Source organism: Vitis vinifera, chromosome 18 (assembly GCF_030704535.1).
Source record: "Vitis vinifera cultivar Pinot Noir 40024 chromosome 18, ASM3070453v1".
NCBI classification, from domain to species: Eukaryota; Viridiplantae; Streptophyta; class Magnoliopsida; order Vitales; family Vitaceae; genus Vitis; species Vitis vinifera.
In genome coordinates, this window is record NC_081822.1 from 14,425,906 (window position 1) to 14,440,018 (window position 14,113).

The following is a 14,113-nucleotide window of genomic DNA, read 5'->3' on the forward strand; positions in this document are numbered from 1 at the left end:
GAAATTTTTACACCAGTTATAATTCTCTTAAACAAAAGATGATTTTATTATCATGTGTAAGTATATTAATTTTAATAATTTAAGGAATAAGAAAAGGTTTACGGGTGGGAGTGTGGTGATTGAATGAAGTTCACATTAGTGAAAACACAAAAAATAGCTAAGAAAACACAAAAAAAAGGAAGAGAAAACACGAAAAACAATTTATTATTTGAACAGTAAAAAACAATGAAAATATATTTTTATTGTTCTAAAAAAAGTGATTTTTGAGAACACAAAAAACAAAAACACATCCCCTTCCCTAAACAAGTTTTTTGTGTTTTTTATGTTCTTAAAAACAGGAACCAAATAAGCCCTTTGGTTCTAAAAGAAAACATACCTTCAAAGCATGTTACTACAGAAAAGCCCTGATTACTCTATTCTCAGTCAAAAAAACATAATTTTATTTTATAATTTTCCTTTCTGCTTTTATATATATTGAAAGTATAATTTTTTTAATTTTTTAATTTTTAAGAAAAGTAATTTAAAAATATTTAAAGATTAAATTCAAGAGAGGCCTATTATGAAAATTTTTCAATCTTCTGAATTAAAATCCTGAACGGTCAGTTTTTAGGAATTCAAGAGCACTAGATTTTTTTAATCAAAATCAATGTGTCGTTGGTCACCAGCACATCTCTGTGGAGATTAGCGGGTCCACCACACCATCTAAATCTCCAGCGTCGAGGCTGATGTGGGCTCCTAACACGGGTTTACTCTTCCAATCACCAATAACATCGCCACACCTACGCTCTTGCTCTCTCTAGATTTGTAGGCCCACCTCAGCCCACATAACGGGGTTTTGCTTGAAGTGGGCTGGGCCGATCCAAGCAAACTGACCAGACTAGAGGAAATTGGGGAGAGAACTGCTTCCTAGTCCATACACTCAAAATTCAACTGCTATTCAGTTCAACAACTTAAACCATTCAGTATCTAGCCCCAGAATTTCCTCTGTTCCTCACATCTGAAGGATTATTAAAAAGACTGCTGACCCCAAACCACACCATCTTCTGGAACACTTTACACTACAACAACAATTTGCTTAAAAACCCGAGACCAAGAATTTGCAGCGGCAATCATCTCATATTGGGCACTTGCCTTGCTTCAATATCCTGTAGTCTTAGAGTTACAGCTCTCTTGTGGGCTTCCAGTCCTTCAACTTCAGCCATGGCTTCCACATATGGGCCAAGCTTCCTCAGGCCTTCCTCTGTCAAAGACTGTACTGTCATATACTTCAAGAAGGAGTCGAGAGACAACCCGCCATACATCCGTGCATAGCCATATGTTGGAAGGACATGGTTTGTTCCACTTGCATAATCCCCCACACTTTCCGGTGTCCACTGCCCTAAAAACACAGAACCTGCAGAGGAGAAGTAAATGATATGAGGCTGGATTATAAAAACACCAGTGATAAACATAGTTATTGACTGGGCTGCATGGTCTCTTGTTTTTCTTAATCATGTTACCCAAAAAAAATCATAGACTGGAAATACATAAATACTGAGTAATGCCTGGTAAAGAAACTTTATAACGGTGAAGACTACCAAAACAGGGAGGCCAAAAATAGGAAAACTTCCATCTGAAACCCACTCTGATAATACCAACACCTCAATAAATGGACTTTTCCTACTAACTTAGAATTGACCAGAACAGCAAATATTGGTTTTTCATTTAAAACTAATCAAATGATCACAGTAGGTCAATGCTTTACCAGTTGGAAAATACTAGTACTAAATTAATCCAGTCTTTCATTTCTAATTAGCCGCTGTGAAAATCCATGTTGGAAGTTGTGACAAATACATTTTCTCCAAATAAAAAACATTAAATAAAAAAGGACATGAACTTCATAAAAAATTAGGTAAACATGTAGCAGATGACCCAAAACAGACCTTACTGCCAGGAAGGAACACAAACTGGCTTGTAAAAAAACTTCTTGTCAATTTTTCCCACCTATAGAAAATTGACAAAGCTGGATAAATCCCAACCACTTCTGTACAGAAAATTTTCCAGCAAGACTCTAACCCTATGTTTGGTTTTTGGAAAATTTGAGAAAAAACATGAAGGAAAGAAAATAATAAAGCAAAATAGAAAGAAAATAATAAAGAAAAATAGAAAGAAAAAAAAAAGTGAAATTATTTTTTTTAATTAATTAAAGTTAATAAATTATTTTTATATGTTTCTTCAAACTCATTTTGCTTAATTTTTTTTCTCTACAAAAATTAAATAATTTTAAAATACATAAATTTCCAACTAATTTTAATAATATTTGTTTCTTCTGCATTTTTCATGGTAAACCAAACATGAGAAAATCATTTTTCTTAACATTTTATTTCTTCCCACTAGGAACCAAATATAGCCTAAAGGACCTGCTAAGATGTTAATTAAAAAGAACTAGCCAAAACAAAGGAAAAATGAAGCATGGGCAGCAGCTACTATAACTGTGAGAATCAAACTTTCCTATATGGCCAAGGATAAGACATCCATTCGGATAATGAACTATCAATTGTAGATCATCTTTGGTGATAAATCAACATGTTGAAGTGCTTTTCTTGCATATTCTTGACAAACTAGCGTTTATATATAGATGTAAGAAGATGTGTTTGGGAAGCAAGGAGCTTTGCTTTTTTTAATAGGCAAAGTAATGAGCCTTTTTTGACATCTCTTCATCTGTGAAGAATTCTCTACTATTACTAAGACATGCTTAAACGGATCAACAGTCAAGATATTGTCATCCTGTGCCTATGTTATGAGCTGCTAAAGAAAATGTTGAAAGGAAAACACCCCCGAAATGGAAGTGGGAAAATAACGTGATGATTAAAAGCTATTACGGCACTGAAGATTATGATGATGATGGTGAAAACTATTGAGAAAGAACAGCCAGAAAGATAAACAATCAAACCACTCCAAATTGTACCTGCATTCTCAATGAAATTCTCCCACTTCTCAGCATCTTTCACATTAATTATCAGATGCTCAGGTGCATATAAGTTTGAAAAGGAGATAGCCTGAAAGTTCAAATGATCAATTTTAGTTTCAAGAGGTAATAATACAAGATATATATATTCATGCATGCATGCATATGTATGTGTGTGGGTGTAGACATACACAGTGGAAAGTTTTCACCAAAGCTGCTCCTGAGTTTTAAACTCACAGGGTGCTCTCCTTCATTTCAATTCACTCCTATCAGTTATCCTCAATGTTTCACCCATTCGTATAATATATTTCTTTCTCTTGTCAGTTGTCACTGTTGGTTTAATAAGTTGTTCGGTAAGTATTCAGTATTCTTGCCAATTAATGTCAGATAGCAGTGTTGTGTATCTTCTTTGTAGTACAAGAATGCATGGTAAATGCATTGTGTGCTTATTTATATGGAACAACATAAGCAAAATCATAAATCAATAGGAATCGCGACCATAAAGCTAAAGAAACACTGTCATAAAAAACATGGAAGGAAATAGAAGCATAAGATGTTTTCATGGCAAGATTAAAGCGAATTTAGGTGACAAGGAAAAGGTATACAGGACACACTTTAGTTATGCACTTTGATGGGAATGCTTTCCACGAGTTCAAGTATGTGCATGCATGTGTCCATGTGCATCAAAGGTGAGAAATGGAATACCTATCAAAAAACAAAAAGGTGAGAAATGGAATCAATGCTCTATTACTTTGGGTGTGTATTTCTATAATTTGCAAAAAAAATTCTCAACTTCCACACCACACCATGTGGTCTTCTCTCTCCACACACCACACACAGACCCACCACCCATCTATGATACCCTCCCACCACTACTGCCCAATTCTTGTAACCTCATCCACTGCCACCGCCACTGCCACTGCCACTGCCAGTGGTATGTTTTTGGTTTTTTCAAAATTAATAAGGAAAAATGAAAAGAGATGAGTTCTTTCCTATTTCCAGAGAGAAGAAAAATGGCAATGCAACTAAAAGAAATCCAAAATGTATAGTCCTTTAACATAAAGGATGAATAGGAAACCCTAATTTTCACTTTTCAGTTATATATTTAAAAGAGGGGGACAAAAGCATAATCATTGAGAAGAGAGTCTCAAAGGAATGTACACAAAGCAAGAGAGCAGAATTGTGCAACCATAATTGATCCTAAAGACACCAATGAAAATACAACAAATATGAGCTTATTTCTATAAAATTGAGCTACCAAATTAGGAAAAAACCATATAATGTTGTGTTCAACACAGAAGGGGCTTCAAGCCATTTTTATAAAGCTGCAATTGGCTCATGGCTTCTGCATCCAATCACTATTTTCCAAACAATCTAAATATGCATACAAAAAACAAATTCAAAAAATTAAGAATCAGCCCCAATCAAGAATAAGACCACTAACCTCAACCATATTGCGAGCAAACACAGTGAAACTGTGGCTCAAAGCTTTTGAAGCAAACTCTCCTCTTGGAAGGCTTTGGCACTGCTTGCTGATTTCCTCCTCAATAGCCCTTAGGTCCACGCCATCCCCAGCAATTACAAGAACAACCTGACTATCAGGGCCATGCTCAGCCTGGAAATAAGTCAATTGAAACATCAGGGATGAAATAGTATGAAAATTGAAAGCAGAGAACTTAAAAACTTTGCTTTACACATGCATATGGAAATAGGGGGAGCTCCTAACCAATGACAAAGAGTAGAGCTTTGAGCAAAGCCTAATTGCAAGATTCTGCAATTGGCATAAAGAGAAATTTGCAGTCTTGGTATTGGAAGGTTTCACCAGAGAGAATATCTTGAAAATGTGACTAATGCTTGAAACCACTTAGGTTACTTGATTATTCATAAATTCAAGAAACATACTAGTCTGAAACCTCATTGGATTGATAACACAAATTCATTTCCGATCAGGAACACCAAACATAACAGCAGGTTTTAATGCATTTTCCCATTAAGTTTAATTAATTACTCTTACCAATAACCCAATTTTATATCCCTTCCAGTTTTCTAATGTAGATTCAAAATTTTAAAATATATTTAAAAAGATCATCTGGAAGAGAACACCTGCTCTATCATCCCCACCAGGAGCGAATTTCAGTTTGTTTCTTTCACATTAATTACTAATGGAACAAATGCCCATTCTCAAGATAGACTAATTATTTATATAAAGAAACAACCATATTAAAATAAAATGAGGATGAGGTATCCTTGAAGTAGAGAAAAAGAGAATGGATTCTAGGAGGTTCAGAAATAACAAGGCAAGAAGAACAGACAGTGATTGAACAAGGAACTAATATGAGTGTGAAGGCCATGCAAAAGCATGCAGGCATCTACACTCCTGGCATAAAAAAGGATAAAAAAAAAAGAAAAAAAAAGGAACCTCCAAGTTTCCAACTGAAACACTCGCGCAATAACTTTTCTGAGAAGCTCCCTCCACAAAAATACTTGGTAATATCATCAAGTAAACATGTATCTACACATAAACAATAGGAAAAGAGAAGAATGACCATTTAGCCCTTCCACCTACACCACTCAAAAAACGTCTATTACAACTCTACCTCATCTTCTTCGGTGATTCCAGAATTCCACCACCCCAAAAGAAACCATTTTTTTTATGAGAAACCCTAAAAGAGACCTATTATAAATATGAAAATGTTTTCAGAATGAAAAAGTAACTAATAGAGATGGATACAAATCTGTTCCTTCGACCTAACTCCAATCCTTTCAAACTTTCAAATATAACTAGACTGGTCAAATATAATTAAACCTAGATCTTTATGTAGTAGGGCCAACTGCTAAAAGGATTTGGACTTACCCAAAAACAGGTGCACTTACTATATCATTCATATTAGATAAGCAGAAAACATAGAATAACTTACTTGACCTAGATATATGGAAGTGGTCCATCAAAAATTATAACAAGCATTACAAAATGATTACACACCTGGGACAACAAATCTGCAGCAATATGAACAGGATTAGCATGTTTGTCGGCAATGACTAGAACTTCTGATGGACCCGCAGGCATATCAATTGAAACCATAGCTTCACTATTCTGTTGATGAATAAAAAAAGAAAAGCAACAGAATCATATCAAGATAAGATGTGTATCATATAGACAGCAAAAAAGTAGAGTTCCAATAATCTTTTGGAAGGAAATGTGTGCCTACTTGGAGAATCATTTTTGCAGCCGTGACATACTGATTTCCAGGGCCAAAAATCTTTTCCACCTGCAAATTATGACTAAATACACTTAGAACTGGATGTCATTTCTGATGCAGCCAAGCAAAACTAATTAAAATACTACATCTTTGATGAAGTAACTCAAAGAATTAGAACCATTTTCCTCTTCAAAAGGTTTAACAAAATGTTATCCAATCAAAGGTCTACACTTCCCTTTGGGCAGGATTGTCACACAAACTAAGCTGCTCAAGCTCAACCCAATAAGAGGCTCATGTAGATAGAATAAGAGGTAGTGTCAGAGTGGAAATTGTTAGATGTGCAGTCTGCTCCTTTGCTTGAAAGTATAGACCAGCTAACCAGGATTAATGGGCTGGCCATGAGGGGAGCTCACTTGACTGAGTTTTATTAGGAACTTTGTCCTCTTCCTCCACTCCCCCTCCCTGCCTCCTCAGTTTCCTCTGCTTTGACATTGCCCTGATTTTTAAGGTTGGGTTTACGTTGTTATGAACCATTTCTAATCTTTTTGTTTTCTTTTTTGATTTTTCTTTCTTACCCTTCTATTTGCCTGAAGGAACCTTCATTCATTCCAATTGCCTCTTTTATATTACATTAATATACATATTGAATTTCTTTAATATAAAAATACAAATTATTAATAAAAAAACCTCCCCTAGTTGGTGGTTAGCAAGCCTTACTTGAAAAAAAAAAAGTACCAAAAGATCAGATTTCTGGGTTCCCATATGCCTGCCCATCTCCATTTGCTTCAAAAATTGTGTACAACACCCTATTATGATACATTTTGTTTTGGGACAAATCATAATCACTTCCTTCACTCTCCAATAATCTACAAAGTAGTGGCAAAAGGTCATGTATTAACTCATGTATTCCCTCCCATATTCACCCACACAAGCACATGCACATGTTTGGGCCTGCATACAGACACAACCATATAACCAAGTCTAGATCTTTGTATTTGTCATGTCCAACACAACAAACCATTCGTATAGATTATAACTTTTAGACGTTGACAGGGGTAATATCCAATATTTATCCACTATTTACTGCCTAAACAGCTTTTAAGAGTTTTAATAGTGAAAAATGTTATTTAAAAAACCTAGAGTAAAGCTCTTCATCTATCTAAATTCAACAAAGTCACTATGCCATCTACTAGGGATCAGCTACAAGGCTCCTTTAGCTCTATTTTTGGTATTTGCCTCGCATTTTTGGTAAAACAAGCAAGGGAGAAAGTTTTGGTAAAATCAATCATACTCCAATTCTTACTTATTTCTCAACAACAATATGAAACTCCTTTTTTTTTTAATTTTTTATTAAAATAATATAAAACTCCAATTGTCCAGGTGTTTTGTTTTAGTTATTTATAATACACATTATAACATCAAGGATAACTGATTTCCACATAAAATAAGATTGATTTGGTAAAGACTGCATGGCCCAAGAACTATTGTGCTAAACCCATCAGCCCATCTTTTTATTGTAGTATCCTAAAAGCTTATATTGTGCATGCCTCTTTCTCTTCCATTTTATTTTATGTTGGGAGCAAGGTTGAAATTTTTGCCAAAATCTCAAATATTGCATAGATTATAATTTTGATATAAATGTAATGTAATGTGTTTTTAATTTTAAAATTCAATGCAATGTAATTTTTATCTCTATATTAATATTCAATATTCACTTTTATAGCCATATTTGTAATTAGTGTATTTTTTATTATTCACTAATGACATTAATTTTATCATATATTATTTTCTTAAGAAAAACTAATTTAACATGTACATTATTGATTATTTTATCATTTCTCCATCCATAATATTTCTATCTTTTGGTCATTTTCCACCATTTTTTTCTAATTTCTAAAGAAAATTCCATCGATATTTCTGTCAATATCAATATTTTCAACATTGGGTAGGAAGAAACTAAATTGTTGAATCATCCATAGCATAAGTAGACTTAATAATCCTGGATGTCACCCTTTCACATTCTTTTGACCCAGAAGTTTATGACACAAACATAAGAATGATAATGGACACCCAGCAGCTTGCATGATACTCATTAAAGCATACAACACAGGTAGGTCAAGCAAGAAGCCCAATTTCCAAACATTCAATAATTCTTAAGCCAATACTCAAAAGCATGAAAATAATCACTAGCCAAAATTTTTTCTACCATATATTAAACCCATTTCAGCACAAGCACACAAGTCCAACCACTGGTATGTTAACGCTCAAATGCACAAACTTGCTTTTCAATTCAGAAATCAAAATATTAAATCCCAATTTCAATTTAAGTGCATCAACTCAAAACCCTTAGGTTACCAGCAAAAGAATCCAATTCTTATTTTACTTCAATGCAATACCAAAAAGTGTGTGGTACATTAACTGGGAACTATTACCTTAGGGCATGATGTTGTCCCCCATGCCATGGCAGCAATGGCCTGCAAATACAAATTATCAACTTAGAAAGTAAAATTAAAACACAGTGCCATACATAGGTGTTGTCTGACAGGCAATTTCAAATATAGGAATTATTAATGCTTTCAAACCTGTGCCCCTCCAGCTTTGAGGATATGAGTCACACCAGCTTTCTTGGCACAATAGAGTACCTCCTACAGGAGAACATTAATCAAATAATAATAATAATTGATTTCATAATGAGATAGATGTCTCATCCTAGGCACTAAAAGAATACCTTGCAGATGCCGCCATCTTGACTAGGGGGAGTTGCAAGGACAACAGTCTTACACCCAGCAATCTGTGCAGGCTGGTGACAGAACATACTCAATGTCAATCAAATGTGGCAACAGACATCACAAAGTCGAGGATCTAAATAAAGATTTGTAGGAAGATGAACTAAAAAAGGCAATTGACTTGGTAAATTTGATCAACCTACAACTGAAAGCATCAGAGCTGTTGAAGGTAACACTGCAGTTCCTCCTGGAACATAAAGACCAACAGAAGCAATGCTCCTTGCAACCCGTTTGCATTTAACACCCTGGAAAAAATCAGGAATAGAAAAAGTAAATATGGGCTAGAAGTAGGATGAATCAACCATAATTAGCATTCAATATTCTCTTGCTTACTTTCATGTTCTCAACAATTTTTTCAGCTGACTTTTGAGCAGCATGAAATGCAAAAATGTTATCATATGCCACATCAAATGCTTCTTTTATACCTGCATCAAGCTGCAGCACAGACATATATAAATTTTAAAGGTATTGGAATTGACAAATTTGCCAATAGAAGTTACAGCTCACAAATCAACCTTTCAGGTCAAACAAGTAGTTACTTAAACATGAAAGGTAAATGAACTATAGCTGACTCCAAAATATTAAACCTAAGTTAAAGGGGGTTGCCAATCTTCAGCAAAAAGATATGAGTGCACAAAAGAATACTTGTGTTTGAAGGAATACCTCTGGATCTGGAAGTTCAGCAACATTTTCAATTAATCTATCTAGTTCAACTTTGTCAAAACGTGTAGTATAACTGCAAAAGAAATATATGACAATCTCAATGCTAACTGTACTGCACAGAGCAAAATTATTTCATCCCAATTTCAAAAGCCTTAAAATACAAGCAAGATATTTAATAAAGAAATCAATGAGGCACTAACTCTTTAACAGCAGCATCACCTCTACTGCGTACATCATCAACAATGGGGTGAACCTGATACAGTATCATCAAGCGCTAAGTAAATTGAATAAACCTCAAAGGGAAGTGAAAGTTGCTTTCAGAAAGAAACTTGAAGCCCACCACATTGAAAATGGAAGAGAAATCAATACGAGGACGAGCCTTGAGGCTGTTGACTTCAGCCTGAGAGAGCTCTGATAGTCGATAAGACTTCATTGAACAACTTATACTTCTATGAGTTGATCCTGCAACAACAGTTAACTATAGAAATGAAGATGGATAAGAATCACTAACAACACATACATTACATCACTTGTACAGGAAGGGAGCTCCTAAACTTGGTCAATCAAAACCATACAAAGGTCAAAGGGTGGTTAAGAACAAAAACTTGAATTAGACATTGCATATAGTAGACATGTTATATGGTAGACACATTAATAAGTTTGCACAGGTTAACTTCCCTTTTGCAATACCAACCTTTTTTCCAGGCTTTTGATTAGTTGGGTGAAAGATGAGACAGCAATGCATTATGGTGCATAATGGCAGGCAATCAAGAAAATTATCTAGAAATGAGTGTTGCTGAATGAAATGGATGTGTTAGGAAGTATATGTAATTCATTAAGGTGAGAGAGGAGCAAGCACCATCTATGATTAAGCTCTCTCTCTCTCTCTGAAATAATGGGGGTCTGAGCGTGATATGGATGTTAGGAAGTATATGTAATTCATTATGGTCTCTCTCTCTCTAAAATAAAGAGGGTGAAATGAATGCATTAAGAAGTGTATGTAGTTTATTAAGCTGATAGAGGAGCAAGCACTATAAAAGATCAAGCTGTATTGCTTGTTCTCTCTCTCTCTCTCTCTCTCATTTCAGATTCTTCTGAATTCCAAGTATACATTCATACGAAAGAGTCTCATACTGTCCTTTTTGTTGTCCATCCATTCATAGCACAGAGTCAGTTCAGTTCCGGGTTTTAGATCACTAGGGGAAGTCTCACTGCAGAACTGAAAGGAAGGGGAGAGCAGGACAAAGCAAGCAGCAAAGGGCATAGTTTCATCAAACTTACTAAGGCAAAAGGAATCCTCAACAATCGAGCTATGGAAACCATAAATAACATTAAAGTCTCGAAAACAAAATACATAATGCAGTAGAATACAGTCTCATCACGGCCAAAAAGGTCCAAAATGCACTTGTTTTTCTTAATGGTTCAAAAGCATGTAAAGGTGGGCAGACCCATGATTATCAAAACCAGAGTAAACACAAGTGGATAGATGTTTTTTTCTATCAACTACCATCTGACATACTGGCTGTGAATGGGAAAATATATCCCTTTTTAAGTAAAATATAGTTATCAAATGTCACATAACTCACATCCAGTTTTTCATATCTTTATGGTTTATAGGACAAGCTATTAATCAATAAATACATTAATTTTCATTTTTTTAAAAATAAAAATGAATGCAGAAAGATAATTCAAGAACCCTTTTTAATATCTAATTCCCATGTTAGTATAAAATGTCACTAAATCAAAAGATGTATCTAACAATATGGCTCTACCTTCTCGTAAATAACAAGAACCACGATATATGTTTTGGGGAGTACCAATTACTCGAAACTGATGACTCTGCCACAATTTAGTCAAAAAGTTGCTCCGATTAAAAGATACAAGTTGAATGTCCATCACCACCTTCAATCAATCAAATTGGCAAGAATGTAAAAACAAGGCAAGTAATTTTATAGAAAAATGGAAAAAGATGAAAGTTTTCCCATTAATTTAATTCAAAAAGATTAGGCCTGACCTTATTCATGAATTCATACTAAGAATTCCAAATTTATACATTCTCTACTCTAATTCTCTATATGAAAGAGAAGTAAAATTGTAGAAAAATAAAATTGAGTTGGAACTCAATTTTTATTTTCCTTCACTTTTGCTCCATATTTTTTTCCCTTATTTTTCATTGATTTCCATGATCCAAATGGAGCCTAAATAAACCCAATATTTAGAGTCAAATCACACATTATAACTTGATTCATCAAAAACCTTGAACTAGATACTACAAAGGCAAAATCAAAGTAAAACCTAAGCAAAAGCAATACAAAAGTAAAGTATGGAGAAGGATGAAAATACAACAATGATTACCAGCAATGGATGATAGAGCTCTTCTTCTCCATTGAGAGAGACATATCCATGGAGAAGGATGTTACTTGAATTTGAAAATGATTATTAGGTAATCTGATTAATCTATTTTTTATATATTTATCTAACCCATATTATGTATAAAAATTTGAAGAAACCAAGTGTTTGTAGACTTTCCCTTCCCTAAATACCCTTTTAGATATTCAAAATTCCTAATATGTCCCACACATCATTCATATCTTTAAACTCAACTCTTTTCTATATAACAATCAAACTTTAATTTCAAACAGATACTACTTATCAGTTACTTTAAAGTTTCTGTTTCCATAAGAATTTTAAATAATTTATTATATTATTGTTGAGGAAATTGAAAGACTGATGACAGGTCCAACAGAGAACAGAAGCTCCTTGACGGAACTCCTTGGTTCATGCACCTTGGAATTGTAGCTTGTGTTATATTAAAGTTAAGGATTTGTGGCTTGGATTTTTTTCTTCATCCTCTACACTTCAATGATGATGGCTTGCTATGATCTTGTCAAAGAATTGGCGGTTGAATATGGCCATTATTGGGTTGAATATTTGTTTATACTGCATAAAAAAGTGCACAGAATTTGAAGAAACTTTTTTCTTTTGATAGTAACCATTGTAGACTTTTTTTCTGCTCAAAGGGCCAAAGTACCCCTGTTCACTTATCTCCCCTGTTATATCACTCTTATTTTATAGGCAAACAAGATTATATAAAAGAAACCAATCAAAGAGTGGGGGCACACCCATGTACAGAGGAGGTATACAAAGGATATATCACTTATTTCCTCTCGTATTCTACATCTATATTATTTTTTCCATAACAGTCATAATATGATCACCTTATAATTATTTATAGGTTATAACTGATAAAATTAAATTCATTTTACTTATTTTGCACTTTAAAGTTCTTTCTTTTCTTTTTTAAAGGTAAGATAAAGTTTTTACATTTTTTCTTGCTCCTCTTTTTCTTCCAAAGGTTCCATTATTGGAAGCACGATAAGTGCAATTTATATTTCCGTGGGAAAATTCGTGAGCATTAATTCAAACTAGATCTTGTTTATATAAAACTACACAATATAATGTTCCCGTAGAATTAATTCTATAAAAATTCTAGCTTGATTTGTAGTCCAAAATGAAATCCTAGAATTCAAAATTTTTAACAATAGCATTTACAAGTTAAAAGCACTCAAAGAGAAGCCTAGCTTTCCGGTTGGTTTCCAATAAAATAGACCAATAAAGGAAAACAACATTTTCATTCCTACGTCATATCTCAGCTTTCGCTTCCGGAAAAACCAAAAAAAAAAAAAAAAACAACCTAGGTCAACTAATGCCAAACAGTCAGAGTGAATTTTAAGTAAACGGCTGTTCAAAGAAAAACCCTAGATTCAAAACTTCCAGCGATAGCATTCCCAAGTTATTAAGCACTCAGAGTGAAACCCGACCTCTGTTTGATTACCAAGAAAATGAAGAAAAATAAAAGAAAACAACATTTTGATCACTATGTCATCTGTCTCACTATCTTTGCCGTCAAACATCCAAAACAAGCCCAAAAAATAATAAAATAAAAAAATAAATAAATAAATAAATAAATATCAGACGGCCAAAAACTTACTATTAAAAAATTTATTTCCTTTTCTAATTATTTTCTCAGTATCTAAACGATTGTATATAACCTATAAGTCAATTGATTGAACTGGGAATAGAGATTGGAACAGTACCTTGAGCAGAGAGATCGACCAAAACGCAGCGTTTGAAGAATGAATGATTGAACTGGGAATCGAGATTGAAACAGTACCTTGACCAGAGAGATCGACCAAAACGCAGCGTTTGGAGAAGGAATGACTGACTGATTGAATGGTTGTGTAAAGCAAACCCTGAAAATGGGATTGTGCTGCAAACAAACCCGGGGAGTTCAGTATAGAGGTGTCCATTGGGCCGGCCGCCCATTTTGGCCCGTGGCACAGCACGGCAAAAGGCCGGGATGGGCCGGCACGGCCCGTCACTGTAGCATTATGGGCTCTCACGCCCCAAAGTAGCAGGCCATGCTGGGCCTAAAGAAACAGCCCCGCGGCCCGCCGTGTATCCAACCGTCTGAACAAGAAGTCTTCAACCGTGAATAGAAAAATTGAGTTAAAAAG

The 14,113-nt window shown here is 34.4% G+C and overlaps 1 protein-coding gene across 7 annotated transcripts; it reads right to left on the reverse strand.

The window, feature by feature from the left end:
* Window positions 1-887: 887 nt before the first annotated feature.
* On the reverse strand, window positions 888-14,087 carry LOC100253086 (histidinol dehydrogenase, chloroplastic). 7 transcript variants are annotated; one of them, XM_002264871.5, is made up of 15 exons: window positions 13,694-14,087; window positions 11,369-11,498; window positions 9,937-10,058; window positions 9,797-9,849; window positions 9,597-9,669; window positions 9,267-9,368; window positions 9,077-9,178; window positions 8,876-8,947; window positions 8,730-8,792; window positions 8,580-8,621; window positions 6,157-6,216; window positions 5,931-6,041; window positions 4,392-4,562; window positions 2,948-3,038; window positions 888-1,393 (listed from the first exon to the last, which is right to left on the reverse strand). In XM_002264871.5, the coding sequence occupies exons 1-15, from the start codon at window positions 13,904-13,906 to the stop codon at window positions 1,110-1,112; spliced, it is 1,689 nt and encodes a 562-aa protein (XP_002264907.2). In that variant the 5' UTR covers window positions 13,907-14,087; the 3' UTR covers window positions 888-1,109. The 7 variants fall into 7 exon arrangements, with proteins under 7 accessions (XP_002264907.2, XP_010664986.1, XP_019072117.1 ...); XM_010666684.2 differs by having other exon boundaries at window positions 11,414-11,498; window positions 13,694-13,921; XM_019216572.2 differs by having other exon boundaries at window positions 11,414-11,498; window positions 13,771-13,854.
* Window positions 14,088-14,113: the final 26 nt, after the last annotated feature.

Excerpts from the sequence above, each read along its gene's own strand:
- LOC100253086 (XM_002264871.5), bottom strand. The coding sequence starts at position 13,906 with ATGGACACCTCTATACTGAACTCCCCGGGTTTGTTTGCAGCACAATCC. Across the intron at positions 9,179-9,266 it reads AAATTGTTGAGAACATGAAA|GGTGTTAAATGCAAACGGGT; the intron begins GTAAGCAAGAGA and ends GATTTTTTCCAG. Across the intron at positions 3,039-4,391 it reads TTGCTCGCAATATGGTTGAG|GCTATCTCCTTTTCAAACTT; the intron begins GTTAGTGGTCTT and ends TTGAACTTTCAG.